At 34.4% G+C, this 22,576-nt stretch overlaps 1 protein-coding gene across 5 annotated transcripts in view; it reads right to left on the bottom strand.

Annotated features, from left to right (window-relative positions):
• CTNNA3 (catenin alpha 3) overlaps positions 1-22,576 on the bottom strand; it is a 1,737,547-nt gene that overhangs the window by 1,257,239 nt on the left and 457,732 nt on the right. For all 5 annotated transcript variants that reach the window (XM_082408616.1, XM_082408615.1, XM_082408617.1 and 2 more), the window contains one exon: positions 20,888-21,151. In XM_082408616.1, coding sequence (XP_082264742.1) covers positions 20,888-21,151 — 264 coding nt within the window. The remainder of the gene's footprint in view (positions 1-20,887; positions 21,152-22,576) is intronic.

A 22,576-nucleotide genomic window follows, 5' to 3' on the forward strand; every position in this document is an offset into this window, starting at 1 on the left:
ATCATGATTTTATCTAGCCACCTAGAAGGTATCTCTAAGTTTGATATCAAATTTATGGATCATGAGTTGAACATTCTCTGTAATATCATGTACAACATGTATTTAATAGTCCCAAGAGGCCAAGAGCAAGCAAGTTCTAGAAATCATTATTATCCACATATTTTATTTACAAGGCACTCAATCCTTTCTTTTTAATCATCAAGATGTAAGAGATTTTATCCTTCTCTTATTGGATAAATATTTATTAGATTCATTAAAATTTCTCACCAGGTTCTCAAATGTCAGCAATTCATTATCTTTTCAAAAAATATTTATTAAGCAATTACTACATCCCTGGCACTGTGCTAAGCAGCGAGGAATATAAATATTAATAAGACAACATTCCTCTACTCACAGAACTCATCATCTACTAGGGAAAGGAAGATACATAAACAAATGTATTAATCTCAAGATCTAATTGAATTCCAGCACTGGCCAACATTTTTCACAAGAGGTCTTATTTAAAAAGGGCAATTACTAGGGGGAGGTGGTCATGAGAAACAAACTCAAGTTATAAGTCTTCTAATTCTTGTTTCTCTTGAACATAGACAAGTTATACAGCATAACGGAAGAGCAGTTTGCTGCTTTACAAAGGACATAATAATTTCTAAACTATTTGCTCTACAAGGCAATCTGGTCCTAATAATAAAATGTGCAGATAAACATGCTAACTACTGCAAACATAAGGCACTAGTATTAAGCCAGTACCTAGCACAATGCCTCACACAGACTAGATTTAACAAATATTTATTAAATTTAATGAGTACGGGGGCGGAGTCAAGATGGCGGTGTGGGAAGATGCAGAGTTCACGTCTCCCCACAACTAGGGTGCCTGCCGGACACTGACGGGGGATCTTGACGCCCAAGGAGATGGGAGGAACCCCCAAGAGAACCACGTAAAAGCTCCATTGTTGGAAGCCTCAGGCCAAACAACCAGTAAAACAGGAAAACAATCTCACTCATCAAAAAAAAAAAAAAAAACAGAGACAGCAAAAAAATATGTCACAGATGAAGGAGCAAGGTAAAATTCTACAAGACAAAATAAATGAAGAAGAAATGGGCAATCTACCTGAAAAAGAATTCAGAGTAAAGATAGTAAAAATGATCCAGAATCTCAGAAATAGAATGGAGTCACAGATTGAGAAAATACAAGAAATGTTAAACAAAGATCTAGAAGAACTAAAGAACAAACAAACACAGATGAACAACACAATAATTGGAATGAAAAATACATTAGAAGGAATGAAAAACAGAATAACTGAGGCAGAAGAATGAACAAGTGAGCTGGAAGACAAAATGGTGGAAATAACTGCCAAGGAGCAGAATAAAGAAAAAAGAATGAAAAGAATTGAAGACAACTCAGAGACCTCTGGGACAACACTAAATGCACCAACATTCAGAATGATAGGGGTCCCAGAAGAAGAGAAAAAGAAAGGCTCTGAGAAAATATTTGAAGAGATTACAGTGGAAAACCTCCTTAACATGGGAAAGGAAATAGTCACTGAAGTCCAGGAAGCACAGAGAGTCCCATAAAGGATAAACCCAAGGAGAAAATCACCTAGAAACATATTAATCAAACTAACAAAAATTAAATTCAAAGAAAAAATATTGAAAGCAGCAACAGAAAAACAAAAAATAACATACAAAGGAATCCCCATAAGGTTATCAGCTGATTTTTCAGCAGAAACTCTGCAGGCCAGAAGGGAGGGGCAGGATATACTTAAAGTGATGAAAGAGGAAAAACCAACAACCAAGATTGCCCTACCCAGCAAGAATCTCATTCAGACTTGACAGAGAAATCAAAAGCTTTCCAGACAAGCAAAAGCTAAGAGAATTCAGCATCACCAAACCAGCTTTACAACAAATGCTAAAGAAACTTCTCTAGGCGGGAAACACAAGAGAAAAAAAGAACCACAAAAACAAACCCAAAATAATTAAGAAAATGGTAATAGGAACATACATAGCAATAATAACCTTGAATGTAAATGGGTTAAATGACCCAATGAAAAGACACAGAATGGCTGAATGAATACAAAAACAAGACCCATATATATGCTGTCTATAAGAGACCCACTTCAGACCTAGGGACACATACAGACTGAAAGTGAAGGGATGGAAAAAGATATTCCATGCAAATGGAAATCAAAAGAAAGAGCTGCAGTAGCAATACTCATATTGGATTTTTAAAATAGACTTTAAAATAAAAACTGTTACAAGAGACAAGGAAGGACACTACATAATGATCAAGAAGAAGATATAACAATTATAAATGTTTATGCACCCAACACAGGAGCACCTCAGTACATAAGGCAAATGCTAACAGCCATAAAAGGGGAAATTGACAGTAACACAATCATAGTAGGGGACTTTAACACCCCACTTATACCAATGGAAAGATCATCCAAACTGAAAATAAATAAAGAAGCACAAGCTTTAAATGATACATCAAACAAGATGGACTTAATTGATATTTATAGGACATTCCATCCAAAAACAACAGAATACACTTTCTTCTCAAGTGCACACAAAACATTCTCCAGCATAGATCACATCTTGGGTCACAAATCAAGCCCTGGAAAATTTAAGAAAATTGAAATCATATCAAGCATCTTTTCTGACCACAACGCTATGAGACTGGAAATCAATTACAGGAAGAAGACTGTAAAAAACACAAATACATGAAGGCTAAACAGTGCACTACTAAATAATCAAGAGATCACTGAAGAAATCAAAGAAGAAATTTAAAAATACATAGAAACAAATGACAATGAAAACACGATGATCCAAAACCTGTGGGATGCAGCAAAAGCAGTTCTAAGATGGAAGTTTATAGCAATTCAATCTCACATCAAGAAACAAGAAAAATCTCAAATAAACAATCTAACCCTACACCTAAAGCAACTAGAGAAAGAAGAACAAAGTCAGTAGAAGGAAAGAAGTCATAAAGATCAGAGCAGAAATAAATGAATTAGAAACAAAGAAAACAATAGCAAAGATCAATAAAACTAAAAGCTGGTTCTTTGAGAAGTTAAATAAAATTGATAAATCCTTGTCCAGACTTGTCAAGAAAAAAAGGGAGAGGACACAAATCAACAAAATTAGAAATGAAAAAGAACTCACAACTGACACTGCAGAAATACAAAGGATTAAAAGAGACTACTACAAACAACTATATGCCAATAAAATGGACAACCAGGAAGAAATGGACAAATTCTTGGAAAGGTACAATTTTCCAAGACTGAACCAGGAAGAATTAGAAAATATAAACAGACCTATCACAAGTAATGAAATTGAAACTGTAAAATAAAAATCTTTCAACAAACAAAATTCCAGGATCAGATGGCTTTACAGTCGAATTCTATCAAACATTTAGAGAAGAGCTAACACTGATCCTTCTCAAACTCTTCCAAAAAATTGCAGAGGGAGGAACACTCCCAAATTGATTCTATGAAGCCACCATCACCCTGATACCAAAGCCAGAAAAAGACATCATAATAAAAGAATATTATAGACCAATATCACTGATGAACATAGATGCAAAAATCTTAAACAAAATACTAGCAAACAGAATCCAACAACATATTAAAAGGATCATACACCACGATCAAGTGGGATTTATCCCAGGGATGCAAGGATTCTTCAATATACGCAAATTAATCAATGTGATACACCACAATAACAGATTAAGGAATAAAAACCATATGATCATCTCAATAGATGCAGAAAAAGCTTTTGACAAAATTCAACACCCATTTATGTTAAAAAAACTCTCCAGAAAATGGGCATAGAGGGAACCTACCTCAACATAATAAAGGCCGTGTATGACAAACCCACAGCAAACATCATACTCAATAGTGAAAAACTGAAAGCATTTCCACTAGGATCAGAAACAAGACAAGGATGTCCACTCTCACCACTTTTATTCAACATAGTTTTGGTAGTCCTAGCCATGGCAGTCAGAGAAGAAAAAGAAATAAAAGGAATACAAATTGGAAAAGAAGTAGTAAAACTGTCACTGTTTGCAGATGACATGATACTATACATAGAAAATCCTAAAGATGCCACCAGAAAACTAATAGAACTAACCATTGAATTTGGTAAGGTTGCAGGATACAAATTAATGCACAGAAATCTCTGGCATTCCTATACACTAGCAGAGCAACGAATGAAAAATCAGAAAGAGAAATTAGGAAACAATCCCATTTACCATTGCAACAAAAAGAATAAAATATCTAAGAATAAACCTACCTAAGGAGGCAAAAAACTTGTACTCAGAAAACTATAAAACACTGATGAAAGAAATCAAAGATGACATAAACAGATGGAGAAATATACCATGTTCTTGGATTGGAAGAATCAATATTGTGAAAATGACTATAGTACCCAAAGCAATCTACAGATTCAATGCAATCCCTATCAAACTACCAGTGGCATTCTTCACAGAATTAGAACAAAAAACTTTACAATTCAAATAGAAACACAAAAGACCCCAAATAGCCAAAGCAATCTTGAGAAAGAAAAATGGAGCTGGAGGAATCAGGCTCCCTGACTTAAACCTATACTAAAAAGCTATAGTAATCAAAACAGTATGGTACTGGCACAAAAACAGAAATATAGATCAATGGTACAGGATAGAAAGCCCAGAGATAGGCCCATGCACATATGATCACCTAATTTACAACAAAAGAGGCAAGAACATATAATGGAGAAAAGACAGCCTCTTCAATAAGTGGTGCTGGGAAAACTGGGCAGCTACATGTAAAAGAATGAAATTAGAACACTACCTAACACCATACACAAAAATAAACTCCAAATGGATTAAAGACCTAAATGTAAGACAAGACACTATAAAACTCTTAGAGGAAAATGTAGGAAAAACACTCTTTGATATAAAACACAGCAAGATCTTTTTTGACCCACCTTCTAGAGTAATGAAAATAAAAACAAAAAAAAAACCAAATGGGACCTAATTAAACTTAAAAGCTTTTGCACAGCAAAGGAAACCATAAACAAGACAAAGAGACAACCCTCAGAAAATATTTCTGGGAAATATTTGCAAATGAAACAATGGACAAAGGATTAATCTCCAAAATATATAAACAGCTCATGGAGCTCAATATCAAAAAAACAAACAATTCAATTAAAATTGGGCAGAAGACCTACATAGACATTTCACCAAAGAAGACATACAGATGGCCAAGAGGCACATGAAAAGATGCTCAACATCACTAATTATTATAGAAATGCAAATCAAAAGTACAATGAGGTATCACCTCACGCCAGTCAGAATGGCCATTATCAAAAAATCTAGAAACAATAAATGCAGGAAAGGGTGTGGTGAAAAGGGAACCCTCCTGCACTGTTGTGGGAATGTAAATTGATAGAACCACTATGGAGAACAGTATGGAGGTCCCTTAAAAAACTAAAAATAGAACTACTGTATGAACCAGCAATCCCAGTACTGGGCATATACCCTGAGAAAACCATAATTCAAAAGGGCACATGTACCCCAATGTTCACTGCAGCACTATTTACAATAGCCAGGACATGGAAGCAACCTAAATGTCCAATGACAGATGAATGGATAAAGAAGTTGTCACATATATACAATGTAATATTACTCAGCCATAAAAAGATACAAAATTGAGTTATTTGTAGTGAGGTGGATGGACCTAGAGTCTGTGATACAGAGTGAAGTAAGTCAGAAAGAGAAAAACAAATACCGTATGCTAACATATATATATATATGGAATGTAAAAAAAGAAAAAAAGAAAAAAAATGGTACTGATGAACTTACTGGCGGGGCAGGAGTAAAGATATAGACATAGAGAATGGACTTGAGGACATGGGTGGGGGAGGGACAAGCTGAGGCAAAGTGAGAGTAGCAGTGACATATATACACTACCAAATGTAAAACAGATACCTAGTGGGAAGCAGCAGCATAGCACAGGGAGATTAGCTCGGTGCTTTGCAATGACCTAGAGACGTGGATAGGGAGGGTGGGAGGGAGGCTCAAGAGGGAGGGCATGTGGGGATATATGTATGCATATGGCTGATTCACTCTGTTGTAGAACAGAAACTAACACAGTATTGTGAAGCAATTACACTCCAGCAAAAATCTATAAAAAAATTAAACAATAAAATAAAATAAAAATAATTACATATATGTATATATAAAAAAATTTTAATGTGTACATTAAAACATATTCTCAGATTTATCATCTTATTTTAATATATTTTATTAAATTTTAATAACTACTTCATACACAAGAATATGAGTGAATGAAAATAATAATAATACATAATAAAACATCAATGAAACAATCCAGCTTAAGAAAAAGAATATGCCCAGTAGCTTTAAAGCTCCTGATGTGGCTATGCACCCTCTCTGTCCACCCACTCCACTTTTACATTTTGCATTAATTATTCTCTTCCTTCTCTTTATAGCTTATCATATATATCTGTACCACTAAATATATATATGCATATATATATATATATATATATGGTTTAGTTTGCATGTCTCAACCTTTATATAAATTGAATATTTTGCATGGATTCTTACATGGCTTGCTCTTTTTTGGTAAAGCTTTATGATTTGGTATTCACTCATATTAATATGCATTGCTATAATTTATTCATTTTCATTCATTATGGTCACATTCCTAATTTTAAGAGGAATAGTTTTAATAATTCAAATGTAAGTATAAATTTTACTGTAGAATTTTATAGAAACCCTTTATTAAGTTAAGAACATTCACTTCTGTTTTTAGCTTGATAGAAGTTTTAAATAAATTATATTGAATTTTTCTAATGTTTTCTGTATCCTCTGAGATTAAAATATAGTTTTTCTCTGGGGTAAATGACATCTGTAGATGTTCTAATGTTAAACTAACATCACATTCCCAGAATAAATCCAACTTCGTTTTAATGAGTTCTTTATTTCTTAACAGTTTGCTTACATTTTAAGATTTTTGCATCCTTAGATTGGCATGTGAATTTCCTTTTTTGTCTTACCCATGTACTGTTAGTATTGGTTTCACCACCTTCATTTAGTGAATTGAAAAGCTGATACTTCTTTTGTCATTCTTAGGAAGTTACATTTACATATACCCAAAAGGATTTTTAGTACTTCTTGTAAACATATCTGAGTCCAGTGTTTGCTTTGAGTAAAAACTGTTAACTACTAATTCAATGCTTCAATTCACATTACCTGTTCTTGAGTCAGTTCTGGTAAATCATGTTTTTTGAGTAATTTTTCTAAATTTCAACCAAATTTTCATTTTTATGAGTATAAATTTCTTCATATATTTATAGTATTGTAGTATTTAGAATATTTAGTAATATTCTCCATGGTTATGGTCCCATGGAGACCATATTACATACTGTTATCCTTCCCCCTCCTTTCCCCTTTGGTAACCATAAGATTGTTTTCCATGTCAGTGAATCAGTTTCTGTTTTGTAAATAAGTTCATTTGTATCAATTTTTAATACATGATATAATATGATAACTGTGTTTCTTAGTCTGACTTACTTCACTTAGTATGATAATCTCTAGGTCCATCCATGTTGCTGCAAATGGCATTATTTCATTCTTTTTTATGGCTGAGTATTATTCCATTGTATATATGTACCACATCTTCTGTATCCATTCCTCTGTCAGTGGACACTTAGGTTGCTTCCATGTCTCGGCTATTGTAAATAGTGCTGCAATGAACATTAGGGTGCATTACTTTTTTGAGTTATGGTTTTCTCTGGATATATGCTCAGGAGTGGGATTGCTGGATCATATGGTAGTTCTATTTTTGTTTTTGAGGAACCTCCATACTATTCTCCACAGTGGTTATACCAAGTTACATTCTCACCAACAGTGTAGGAGGGTTCCCTTTTCTCCACACCCTCTCCAGCTTTTATTTGTTTGTGGGCTTTTTGATGATGCCCATTTTGAACAGCATGAGATGATACCTCATTGTAGTTTTGATTTGCATTTCTCTAATAATTAGCAATGTTGAGCATCTTTTCATGTGCTGTTGGCCATCTGTATGTCTTCTTTGGAGAAATGTCTATTAAGTCTTCTGTCCATGTTTGATTGGGTTATTTTTTGTAAATATTGAGTTGTATGAGCTGTTCGCATATTCGGAAATTAAGCCCTTGTCAGTCGCATCATTTGTGAGTATTTTCTCCAAGTCCATAGGTTGTCTTTTCGTTTTGTTTATGGTTTATCATGGTTTCCTTTGCTGTGCAACAGCTTTTAAGTTTGTTGTAGTTCCATTTGTTTATTTTTGCTTTTATTTCTTTTGCCCTGAGTGACTCACCCGAGAAAACATTGGTATGATTTATGCGTGAGAATATTTTGCCTAAGTTCTCTTCTAGGAATTTTATGGTGTTATGTCTTATATTTGTCTTTAAGCCATTTTGAGTTTATTTTTGTGTATGGTGTGAGGGAGTGTTCTAAATTCATGCTTTTACATGTGGCTACCCAGCTTTCCCAACATCACTTGCTGAAGAGACTCTTTTCTCCATTGTATATTCTTGCCTCCTTTGTTGAAGATTAATTCACCATAGGTGTGTGGGTTTATTTCTTGGCTCTATCTTCTGTTCCATTGATCCATATGTCTGTTTTTGTGCCAATACCATGCTGTCTTGATTACTGTAGCTTTGTAGTATTGCCTGAAGCCTGGGAGGGTTATGCCTCTAGCTTTGTTCTTTATCCTCAGGATTGCTTTGACAATTCTGAATCTTTTGTTGTTTCATATAAATTTTAGGATTATTTGTTCTAGTTCTGTGAAAAATGTCATGGGTAATTTGATAGAGATCATATTAAACCTGTAGATTGCTTTTGGTAGTATGGCCATTTTAAGAATATTAATTTTTCCAATCCAAAAGCATGGGATATCTTTCCATTTCTTTGAATCATCTTGTTTTTTTATCAATGCTTTATAGTTCTCATCAGGTTTTCTTCTTTTTTAATGTAAGGATTTTGGTGATAAATTTCCCTCTAATTAGCTGCATGTTAGCTATTATTAGCTGTATCCCTCAAATTTTATTGTTTATTTTCATTATTTCTCAGACATAACTACTTTTATTTTCAATTATAATTTATTCTTTGATGAGAGAGTAACACAGGTGTGCTTTTCAAAAATGACTCCAAACAGTGGGGTAATTTCATTTATTTATCTAGATATATTTCTAGGTGGCCTGTAAGATACTAGTTCTTTGAAAACCACGGCTCAGTAAATGGTCAATATTTGTTAATTTTCTTTGGGTTTTTTTGGGTTTTTGAAAAGTATGTGTTACAACCTCCTGGTGAATTTAACCTTTTATTGCTAGATAGTAATCATCATTAGCAATTTATTTTGACTAATATTAATATAGCTACACCAGCTTTCTTTGGTTAGGATTTGTTGGATGTATTTTTTTTCATCCTTGGACTTTCAGACTTCCCCTGTTTTTATGTTTTAGGTGAGCTTCTTATAAACAGCATATAGCTGGAGTTTGTTTTCTATTCTAAGCTCTGAGTATTTGTGCTTTTAAAAGTTTATGTTTTCTTGTACATTTATTATGGTTACAGAAATATTTGAATTAATTTTACCATCATGTTTCCTATTGTCTATTTGTCCCTTTTTTTCTGTTTATTTTCCCCCTCCATTTATTTCTTCTTTTGGATTGAATGAGTTTCTTATTTTCTCATCCCATATTTCTCTCTCCATGTCTTCAGATTATACTGTCTATTGCTATACATTTTTAGTAGTTACTTTAGATGTTTTGACATGCTTATTTAAATTAATGTCTAAAGTAAGTCAATACCTTTGTCTTTCCCATCCCCAAAATACCGAGATCATAGAAGATTTAACTCTTAATCCACTTTTCCTTAATTATATGCTGCTGTTTTCAGGCACATTAATTCTGTATTTTTAATTACACAAACTATACATAGTTATTAATCCTTTATAACAATTAATATTTGAGCAGTAGTAAACCCATATATTTACCATTTATTTTTCTTAGAAATTCTTTCATTTGCACATTTTTTTTCTTTTTCTTTAGCAATTTTTTCAGTGAAATTGTTCAGTAAACTCTACAAGTTTGGGGTTGTATAAAAGTATCTTCATCTTTGTTCTTAGAAGATAGATGCATTGTGTACTGAATTCAAGGTTAACAGTTTTGTTCTCTCAGGATTAAAAGGAGGATAATTCCACTGTCTTACAGCATCTATATTTGAGAAATCAACTATCAGACATTACTCATGTCTGCATGTGGATATTCACTTTTCTCAACACCATTCATTGAAGAGACTTTTTTTCCCCACTGTGTATTCTTAATACACTGTTAAAGATTCGTGGGCTGTAAATGTTTTAATTTATTTCTGGGCTCTGTGTTCTGTTCCATTGGTCTATATATCTGTTTTTATGCTAGTATCATACTGTGTTAATTACTGTAGCTCTATAATACATTTTGAGTCAGGAAATGTGATGCCTCCAGCTTTGTTCTTCTTTCTGAAGATTACTTGGACTATTTGGAGTCTTCATGGTTCTATACGAATTTTAGGATTCTTTTTCCATTTAAGTAAAGAATGCCACTGGAATTTTCATTAGGTTTGTACTGGATCTGTAGATCATTTTGGATAGTATAGACATTTTAACATATTGAGCATTCTAATCCATGAACACAGGATGTCTACCAATTTCTGTGTCTTCTTTAGTTGCCTTCACTAATGCTTCATAGTTTAGAATGTACAAGTTTTTTATCTCTTTGGCTAAGTTTAATCAGAAGTGTTCAAATTTTTGTTGCTATTGTAAATTGGATTGTTTTCTTAATTTCTTTCTTTGGATAGTTCATTATTAATGCATAGAAATGCACCTGCTTTTTGCATGTTGATTTTGTATCCTGCAATTTTACTGAATTCATTTATTGTTTCTAACAGGATTTTGTTGTTGATTCTTTATGGTTTTCTACATATATGATCATGTCATCTGCAAACAGATATAATTACTTCTTCCTTTCCAATTTTGATGCCTTTACATTTTTATTCCCTCATTACTCTGTCTAGGACTACCAGTACTACGTTGAATAGAAGTGGCAGGAGTAGGCATCCTTGCTTTACACCAGAAATTAGAGGAAAAGCTTTCAGTTTTCCCCTCAGTGATTACAACGTTAGCTGTGGGCTTTCCATATATGGGATTTATTGTGTTGAGGTGAGTTCCTTCTCTACGTAATTTGCTGAGAGTTTTTTTTTTTTTTTTTTATGTGCACCATCCTTGTATTCCAGGGATAAATCTCCCTTGGTCATGGTATATAATTCTTTTAATGTACTGTTGAATGCAGTTTGCTAGTATTTTATTGAAGATTTTTGCATCTATGTTTATTACAGACATTGGCTTACATTTTCTTTTCTTATGGTTTTTTCTCTGCTTTGGTATTAGGGTGATACTGGCCTCATAAAATGATTTGGTAGATGTTCTCTCTTCCAAAAAGTGTTCTATTTGGGGGAAGATTAAGAATGATTGGTATAAATTCATCTGTGAAACCATCTGGTGATGGACTTTTCTTAGTTTAGAGGTTTTTGATTACTGCTTCAATCTCCTTACTTGTTATTGGTCTGTTCAGATTTTTTATTCTTGACTCAATCTTCAGAGATTGTACACTTCTGGAAATTTATCCATTTCTTCTAGGTTCTCTAATTTGTTGGCATATAATTGTTCATAGCAGTTTCTTATGATTCTTGTTATTTCTGCATTATCAGTTGTAATGTCTCTTTTATTTCTTTGATTTTATTTATTTGAGTCTTCTGTTTTTCTTAGTCTAGCTAAAGGTCTGTCAATTTGTTTCTCTTTTCTTAGTTGCATTGATCTTCTTGTAGTTTTGTTGACTTTTTTTTCCTATTGTTTTTCTGGTCTCTATTTCATTTATTTCTGTTCTGATCTTTGTTATTTTCTTCATTCGGCTAATCTGGGGCAAAGTTTGTTCTTCTTTTTATAGCTTCTTGAGGTATAAAGTTGGTTTATTTGAGATCTTTCTTTTTTCTTAATGTAGGCATTTATCACTATAAACTTCCCTCTTAGTACTGCTTTTGCTGTATTCCATAAGTTTTGGTATTTAAACTTTTTATCTTCATTTGCCACATGACGCTTTTTAAAATTTCCTTTTGATTTCCTCTTTGACCCAATGGTTGTTCAAAAGAGCGTATTGTTTAGTTTTCTCATATTGTGAGTTTTCCTGTTTTCTTGCTATTATTGATTTCTAGTTTCATACCACTGAAGTTGGAAAAGATACTTGGATTTCTATCTTCTTATATTTAATAAGACTGTTTTGCATAGTTATTAAGACTTATTTTGTGTATAACATTCTTTTGTTGTTAGGTGAAAAGTGCTGTACATGTCTATTAGGTTCACTTGGTCTATAGTGTTGTTCAAGTCCACTGTTTCTTCATAGTTTTTCTCTCAGAATGTACTATCTATTATTAAAAGTAGGGTATTGAAGTCTCCTACTGTTATTGTATTGCTGTCAATTTCTCCTTTCAAATCTGTGAATATTTGCTTTATATATTCAGGTACTCTGATGCTGGGTACAAACATTTATAATTATTATATCTTCTTTTTGAATTGACCCTTTTATCATCATATAACGACCCTCTTTGTCTCTAGAGACAGTTTTTGACTTAACTCTGGTTTGTCTGGTATAAGTATAGCTCCTCCTGTTTTATTCTGGTTAACACTGTCATGGAATATCTTTTTTCCATCCCTTCACTTACAGCATAATGTGTTCTTGAATCCAAAGTGAATTTCTTATAGATAGCTTATAGTCAGATATTGTTTTTTTTTAATCTATTCAGCCATCTGTCTTTCAATTGGAGAATTTAATCCATTTACATTTAAAGTAATTATTGATAGGTAAGCTCTTATTATTGCCAGTTTGTTAATTGTTTTCTGATTGTTTGGTACTTTCTTTCTTCCTTTCTTCATCTTGCTTTCTTCCTTTGTGATTTGAAGATTTTTTTTGGTAGTGGTATGTTTTCATTCCTTTCTTTTTATCTTTCATGTATCTACTACAGTTTTTTTCTTTATGATTACCATACGGTTTACACAACACATCTTATAGTTATAATAGTCTATTTTAAGCTGATAAGAACTTAATTTTGATTGCACACAAAAACTCTACACTTTTACTCTACTATCACATTATATGCAATTGATGTTATAATGTACATCTTTTTATATTGTGTATCCATTAACATAATTTAATTATAGTTATTTTTAGTATTTTGTCTTTTAACTTTGATACAAGAATTAAATTGATTTAACCACCATTATAGTAATAAAGTATTCTGTTTTGTCTATAGTAATACCTTTCCCAATGAGTTCCATACTTTTTATTCTCTCATATTGTTGTGTCATCTCAACTTAAAGAACTCCCTTTAGCATTTCTTGTAAGGTAGGAATACGGGTGATGAACTCCTTCAGCTTTTGATTGTCTGAGAAAGTCTTTACCTTCCCTATTTCTGAATGACAAGTTTGCCAGGCACTGTATTGCTGGTTGGCAGATTTTTTCTTTCAGCACTTTGAATATATCACCACATTTCTCACTGGCCTGCATAGTTTCTGCTGAAAAATACATTGATAATCTTATGGGGGAAGGGAAGGTCCCCTTGTATGTAGCAAGTCTTTTTTCTCTTGCTGCTTTCAAATTTCTCTTAGTCATTGAGTTTGACAATTTGATTATAATGTGTCTTGGTGTGGGTCTCTCCAGGTTTTTGTTTGTTTGTTTGTTTGTTTTGGTGTTTTTTAGACTTCCTGGATGATGTCTATTTTCTTCCTTGGTTTGGAAAATTTCCAAACATTATTTCTTTGAATAAGCTTTCTGCTCCCTTCTTTTCTCTTCTTCTGGAACTCTCATAATGCATACATATCCACATGATGATATATATGCATAAGTTTCTTAAGCTAATTTCACTTTTTTTTTTTTTTTTTTTTGCTCCTCTGACTGTATGATTTCCACTGAGTTGTCTTTGAGTTCACTGATCCTTTCTTTCCTCTGTTTGATCTAGTCTGAGTTAAACTCCATCTATTGATTTTTTTTTCCATTCAATTGTATTATTCAGCTCTATGATTTTTTTTTAACATTTTGTCTTTGTTAAAATTCTTACTTTGCTCATAAATTGCTTTCCTGACCTCAATGAGCACCTTCCTGTTCATTATTTTGAATTATCTGTTGGGTAAATCACATATCTCTATTTCATTAGGGTTCATTTCTGGAGAGTTAGTTTGTTCTTTTATTTGGAACATATTTCCCTGTTTTTTTCTTGACTCTTTCTGTGTTTTTCTCTGCCTTAGATAAAATAGCCACCTCTCCCAGTTGAGAGACTGGCCTCAAGTGGGTGATGAACCCCAATAATCAGCCCATCCAGCTACTCCAGATGCCTCTCAAATGTTTTTGCTAGTCTAACTTGAAAAGTTGTGACACTAGATGTGAAGCATAACCCCTTCCAGGGAGAAACTAGTAGCTGGGCTTTACTGCTGGAGCAAGCCTGGGAAAGGAGTTGTAGGAAGAGGCTCCGCGCATTCAAAACTGCCACTTTGTTCTGTGTAGACCCCAGGAAACTAGAGAATGCATGGCTCCATCAGCTCCCAGAGGCAGGCGAGTGAGAAGCTAGCTCTTCAGGCAGTAGTCAGAAAAGTCTACTGTACTAGATGTGTAGTCCAACTCCTTCCAAGAAGAAGATGGTGACTCGGTCACTTAACTGGAGCTAGCCAAAGGAAAAGCCATGGGAAGTGCCCACACACAGGTTCAAATGCCTAGGAGACTAGTGATTGCCTGTCCCATCAGCTCCCAAAGACAGCTGAGTTAGAAGTCAGACCCTGGTCAGCAATTGGAAAATTTAGTATGTAAATGTGCATTCTAACCACTTCCAAGAAGAAGCTGGAAGCTGGGCTTTATTGCCTGCTCATTCTGAACTGAGCCAAGGGAAAAAGCTATAGGAATTGCTTGAAAACAACCTCTTTGTTCTCTATGGTCCCAAGGGACTAGCAAATATAGGGCCCTGTCAGCTGCCAAAGATAGGCAAGCTAGTAGTCCCTCTGGTAGCAGCCATAAAAATTGGAGTGTTAGATATGTATCAAAACCTTTTCTCCTCAAGGAGAAGCTGGGAGATGGAGGATCCCTCTCAACTGTATGATGCTGTGTTAAGAATGGAGTTTATGATGAGAGTGTATCTCAGTTTTTCCTAACTGTTTTGAGGTGGGCATTTTCTTAGTTGACCAACATGCAGGAATTGCTCAACTCGTTTCTGGATTTCTCTCAGAGGCAACTGATACATGTGTAGTTGTTTATTCAGTGTGTTTATGGGTAGAGGGAAGGGTCGGGAGCCTCCTATTCTGCCATCTTGCTGAGAATAAAGCTACCCCTATTTTCTTTTTAAAATATTCTTTTTGTCTTTGTTGCTCTTCAGTTTCCTTACAATATGCGTAGGTGTGGATTTCTTTCTATATATCTTGCTTGGGAATTATTAGATTTTTTAGCTATGGAGATTGCTATCTTCCATTAGTTCCAGGAAATTCTTAGTATTTTTTTATGCTTTTCTTCTTCTGTATCTTATATCAGAATATTTTAGAACTCGTCACACCATCCTCCATGTATCTTAACTGCTTTTTAAAAAAAAACCTTAGATTTTGTGTCTCTGTGGTGCATTGCAAGTAACTTCTTCAAAAACATCTTTCAGATCATTAATTTGCTATCTAACCTCCTGTTTTGCCTAACCACTGAATTTTTCACAATTATGTTTTTCATTTTAGATAGTTCTGCCTGGTCAATTTTGATAGTCTTTTCTTCCTTCATCATACTCCTCATACTTTACTGAGTAGATGAGGAAATAATATATATTAAGCATACTAACTTACATCTAATATCTTACTGTTTCAACATCTGCAGTGTTTGCAGATCTGATTCTGTACTTTGCTCTTTCTACAAAATTTCATACACGGTGGCTTGCTTATTTGTGTGTCTTGTGAGAACTTATTATCCTTGGACTTGTATGAGAATTTTTTGTGGACTTAGTGTATGGTGCAGACAGAATTTGAGTTTACTTCTGGCAGTTACTTGGAGATATTGCCAAGACAGGACAATTTTAAATTTTCAGTTAAAGTTTTAGAGGCTACACAGATAATATGACTTTTGATCCAAAGTCCAGATAAGAACAGACTTACAGTTAGAAATTTTCCAAGATGTTTTGTATATTTTTCTGACCTACCCATGGCCAATTTAAGCCAGCCAAGTTTTCCTACTATCTCCTGCTGTAGAGCTAGTGTTTTTCTTGTTTATCCAATGAGGTGGTCAAATAAAAGGATTCTCAGATTCATGTAAGGGTCTCATGTGACTTTCCAGCTGACAAGCTTTGTCTTTTGTCCTCAGTTCATGTTCTTCCAAAATCCAAGCTACAGGCAATAATGAAAAACAAATTCCCCATATCGCCTAGCACAATGCTAGTGCTGGCTTGCTAGTTTGGTTTTGTGCTCTTTGTACCTGGCTAGCCCCCCAAAATTTCCCTAATTCACCTATCAGATTATCCATGTAGTTAAAAATATTTTATCCATTATTTTTAGTTTTTCGAGTTCAGTATATTTCTAAAAACCAAACCATTTTTTCATATTAAATTGCTTCTAGATATCACTGATGCCTATTTTCCTTTACCTCCTAAATGCTAATTTGATTAATAGAGGTCCCGTTTTCTCCTTCAGGTGAAAACAGAAGAATATAAGGACTGCATACCTCAAAATTATTGCTCTTAGTAAAAGGCAGCATAGCTTGGCAGCTACAGGGAACCTAAACTAAGGCTAGAGAGCCACTGAGAAAAGTTTTTTTTTTTTCTCTTTGTGCTCCCTTATCACAGAAAGGTATCTGAGCAGCATATCACTCAGATATTTTCCTTGTGGTTTCCCTCACTATAAATTTGCATCCCAGTTAAATGTTAGGTAAAGTAGAATATAAACCCCCCAGTATGTACACTACAAGTCGGAGAAAGGAGAAAAAACAGGGGTAAAGGGAAAATGCTCTTCACTCCAATATTGCAAAACGATAGGCACCATTCCTATATTCATTCTTTCCTTCCTTCATTCATTCATCGATATTTACCTAGCATTTACTATGTATAGAGCATTGTTCTAGGTGTTGGGGATACAACACTGAATAAAGCAATATATGAATGATGACCATAAATGAATATATAAAAGGAAGATAAGAAAATAACATGACAGCTCTTTGAAAATGACAAAATACTACAAAACTCCTTTGTTATTATCATCATTATCACAAGAGGACCTGGATAATTCTGTGGACTATGATTATAAAAGCTGTGTTTTCCTTCCACATAAGAGCAAATATACCTTAGTAGACTTGGAGTTTCAAAGCAATTTTCACTGGCAAAGTTTCTCACTTCAAGATATGTTCATAATTCTGTTAATCCATAGTTGGACACTTCTCAACTCTCATTCAGTCACAAATGCAAAAGAACACTCTAAAATTCACATTAGCTTTTCCAATAAAGAAATTGATTTAGCCTATACAGTGTTCTAATTCAACTTCTATTTCCTCCAACAGTAAATCTCAGGTTTCATTTCCACAACCAGACATGGACCAGAATGAAAGATTTAATGATGCTTCAGCTCGGTAGTTGTTGAGTAAGTGCTCTGATACATTTCTACGCTATAACATTTAATGAGACTTACTCCCAACAGAGTATTTACTACAACAATTTATTTCATAGTATTATATTTGCAGAAGCAAGATAGAGCAAAGGTTATTTTGGATCCTTTACCAATAAGCTTCCTGTAAGTAAAGAAAAGTGCAACCATTTAATTTACAAAATCATTTAAAAAGGCTAAATGCTCAGTAAATTCTGCTTTATCTAGTTCAGACAACCTCAGAAGCTATTGTAACTTGGATATAAAAATGTATATTAAATTCAGGCATTTTGTACCAGCTTTCTATCCCTAACTTTGACTGGAACTGAATTTCAAAGGTTGTTGATACAGTATTGGGATTTCTGGGTAATATCTTTGAAATTCCCTCCTGCCTTGATAAGAAGAAGGGAGTCAGCAACTTATCTTACAAAAGGGAAGACTCTATCACTATGCCTATGCCCACTCCCATCAAAACTACACCCATACACACACACAGACACACACACACACACACACACACACACTTTCTCCTCCTCTCTAACCACTGCCATTTCTTGTCTGCAGCAGCCACTTTCAACTAAAGTGAGAAAAGAGAAGTCCCTGAAGGAAGACAACTTCAAAATCTTCTATCTTCTTCTATAATCCTAAGAATATAGAAAAAGGTGTCTGGGATAAACTGGACCTCTTATGCAAGCATCACCTGATACAATTCTGTTTAGTACTATGAAAAATGTGATACACAATCCTATCTGTCCACTCTTGCAAATTTCACCTCACAATACTAGTCACTCCTCATACACAGACTACTTCTACTTAAATAACTCAGGTACCCAAAAAATAATTTTTCACTAAAAAGTTATGCCATCTTTTGGACTGGGTTACATATATAATTTCTCTGATAGTTCCAATAAACTAAGAATCGTAGAACAAGTTTTGTTGAATTTTGATTAAGCACATTAAGCTCTACCTGTGAGAATTCAGTATAATACAGAAGTTGGAAATATCTTCTAGAGTCAGACATACTAGATTCACATCCTGGTTACTACCACTCACTAGCCTTCTGACTTGAGCAAGTTAAAAATCATACATAAGTCTCAGTTTTATTTTCTGTAAAACAAACAAACAAGAAAAAACATATCTTACATGGACACTGTAACAATTAAGTGATAAATTTATGTTAAGTGTTTAGCTATCAAGAAATGTTACGTATTAATGTATGGGGGACCTAATGTTCTGCTAGTATCACCGGTATAAAATTAGTTGGAAACATAATCTTGCCCACAAGGTGTTTTCAATCTTATTGTGAAGACAGAATGCTCATCTAATAGACAAGTTTACTGAGTACTCATTACACAGGGCAAACATTTACATGATGGGGTATTATTAAAGAATCATCACTAATTTTCTACCTTATTTAGACAAATAGGTCTTAAAATTTTCACATAAATGCTAATAATTAGGAAGTTAACAGATTTTTTCATTGATGCCAAAAATTAGGAATTTAATAATGTTAGGTTAGAAATGAAGAAAACTGTTTAAGACATGTAACTAAAGGAAAAGCATATGGAAAGGTTATTCTAAACATAAATGAATTAGATATCTAATAAGTTTATTGTGACAGTAATAATGCTAAGAACATATAGGAATTATAGGTTATGTGTTTATTTTTTTAAGTTATCAGTTAAACTTTAGTAATTTTAATTGTGTTGATTTCTTGATTATGGAGGAATCTTCTGCCAAATAGTCACCTCCACAACTAATAATGAAAGCTAAGATTTATTGAACACTTATTATGTGCCAGTCACTGCTATTAGCATTTTTACATGTATTATTAATTCACTGATGCAGGCAACACTAAGATACAGGTCCTATTATTATCCTCAATTCATAGGTGAGAAAACTGAGAGTTCAATAAAATAGCTTTCTTAAGGTCACATGGGCAGTATCTGTCAGAGCTGGGATAGGAACTCAGGCATCTGGGCTCCTGATCCCTTATCTTTAAGCATTACACCATGTTGTCTTCCATTAAGCAAGTACTTATCTGACTTGGATAACCAATGATCTTTGACATCATACTGGAATGTCTAACAAATCTCTCAACTCAACCTGTTGAAAATTGAGTTGCTGATCTTCCTCTCAAAAATGGCTTCACCCACAGTCTTCCCCATCATAGTTGATAAAAACTTAATCCATCCAGTTGCTCAAGCCAAAAAACAAACAACAACAACAACAACAAAAAAAACCTTGTAATTATCTGTGGTAGACACAGAGGTTTACTGCCCATATCCCCCTTCCAGGTAGGACTTGTTGCCTACCTGTGGAGGGTGAGGCCAGCAGATGGCCCCCCAGCTGTCAGTTCCTTCAGGGTCTGCAGCAGCTGCAGCGGGCTTATCCCCAGCCCCCATGCCTGGAGGTAAGACCCTTCCCAGGGTAGGGTGACCTGCTTCCAGTGATTGAAAGAGGCCTGGCTATTTCTTGAGGTTAACACTCTCTCCAGGGCTCCCTGCTCATTGGTGGCTTTGTGGGTCTGGCTCACAGGGAGACTTCTTCCTCTGCTCAGTCCTGCTCCCTTCCTCTTCCTTAACACATGTTAATTCCTAATAACACCTTGTATCCCAAATTCTGTCCAGTGTGTGCTTCTAGAGGAGCCATGACTCTTCCCTTTCTCTCACACCCCACACCAGCCATGACTCTTCCCTTTCTCTCACACCCCACAACCATTCTGTCAAATCCAGTTGGTCTGCTTACAAAATTTAGCCTTAATATTCACTAGCCACCCTAGTCCAAACTCAAATGTGAGGAGTTCAAGAGAGCAGCGCTCAATTATATCCCAAGCATAAAGAACAGCGCCAATAATAAGTATTTGTGGAATGAATAAATCCTACATTTCATAAGTTTATCTATGTAAAATAAAGTCATCATTTCAATCTAATTAACAATCCCAATTTAAATGCATTGGCTTCCTTGGCAGAGATGTAAAGGAATCAGAAGTCTACTGATAGAATATTGTCCTGCTAATCAATTCTTTGGAAAACACAGACAATGATAGAGACTGATTAGGTCACTGGATTTTTATTTACTCATACTCTGAACTCCAACCCAAGGATCTGAGAACACACATCTATTGATTTTCATATTGGTACATCAAATCACATTTTAATTTTCTCTCAACTTACCTCAAGCTCATCAAGGGCACTTCCCAGGGTTGCTGCCTGAGGTTCTGGTGGGACTAACACATTCTGGATGCCTTGTGAAGCATTTGAAATTACATTGAGGGCGTTCTGAATTTCTTCACAAACTGTGTCCTTGCTGGCTTTGAGGGAAGCGACATCAGAATGTTCCAAACAAGCTGAACAAATTGAATGCAGTATGGGGGAGTTCTCCTTCAATGAGGCCCGGGCACCTGCAATTTCATCCCTCTGATTTGGAGATTTTAGGTCCTGAGGAAAGAAATAAAAAGAGAGGTTATGGAAGAAAGATTTATGCCAAGAAGGTCCATTTTTCTGCCAATATAAATGAAAAGATAATAGATACTAGGAATTCATAACTATAAGTTAAAATAAAGGGCATAAATTATTTCTATACTCCTCCTGATTCTGTTAAAATTTCTGTAATAGGAAAGCTAAGCCATAGCAAATAAAGGTCACAATGGTACAGATGTATGATAACTGAGTAACGCTTACATTTGTCAGTCATATACTTATAAGTCAGAAAAATACTTTGGCTTTCACATTATGAAGTGAATTATAAGACAGCTTGAATTACAAGGATGCTAATTCCTTATTTGCATAGATGGTGATGATTGCATTTAACCTTTTTGTTAAAACTAAACCAATTAAGTTAAGAATACTAAATTAAACTTCCCACCATTCAGCTATCTTCCACTCATTTTCAGAAATACTTGCTAATAAGTTAATCCTGGATTTTTCTTTCTTTGACATTTATTCAAACAAATAGTTATTGAGCATTTAGTATATGCTAGCCCTTGTGCTTAGATGTCAAGTGCACAGAAGTGAACAATCCTACAAGGACCTTGTTCTCCTGAAGCTTATGTTCTTGTTTGAGGGGGAGGGGGCCTACAGACAAACAGATAAACTAGGTAAAACAAATACACAAGACAATTTCGGGTACTGAAAACTGCTATCGAGAAAACACAACACTGACTGACTTGAGAAGAGAAGCTCTTTAGCTTGGGTGGTCAAAGAAGATATTGCCTCAGAGATGACATTTGCAATAAATATAAACGAAAAGCATTTCAAACAGTGGGAGGAGAGGAAAAAGAAAGTCCTATATAAGTGATAGCTGGTTAAAACTAGCTCAATATACATTGAAAAACCCTGGCAAGTACTCCCTTAACCAAGAGATGAATGTTAACATCATCAGTGATGTCACATGGATATCGGGTGCTCCTTGATATGCTGTGACAAGACGAGTACTTCATCTGTCTGGAATTCTCTCCAAAAGCCCACAGTCTCAGTCTAATCATGAGAAAAACAACCAACAAAACCAGACTGGGGAAAATCCTACATGATACCTGCACTGTATTCCTCAAGACTGTTAAGGTCACAAAAAACAAAGAGACTGATAAACTGTCACAGACCAGAGGAAACTGGGGAGACATGACAACTAAATGCAGCATAGAACCCTGGATCAGATCCTGGAACAGAAAAAAGACATTAATGGGAAAACTGATGAATTCCAAAAAAAGCCCAGAGTTTAGTTAATAGTAATGCATCAATGTTTGTTCATTGTGGCTAATGTAAGACATTAACAATGAAGGAAATCAGAAGAAAAGTAGATGGGAAATTTCTGTACTATCTTTGCAACTTTTCTAGAAATCTAAAATTATTAATATAAATAAAAAG

This window comes from Balaenoptera borealis, assembly GCF_965194805.1.
Source record: "Balaenoptera borealis genome assembly, chromosome: 10".
Lineage (NCBI taxonomy): Eukaryota > Metazoa > Chordata > Mammalia > Artiodactyla > Balaenopteridae > Balaenoptera > Balaenoptera borealis.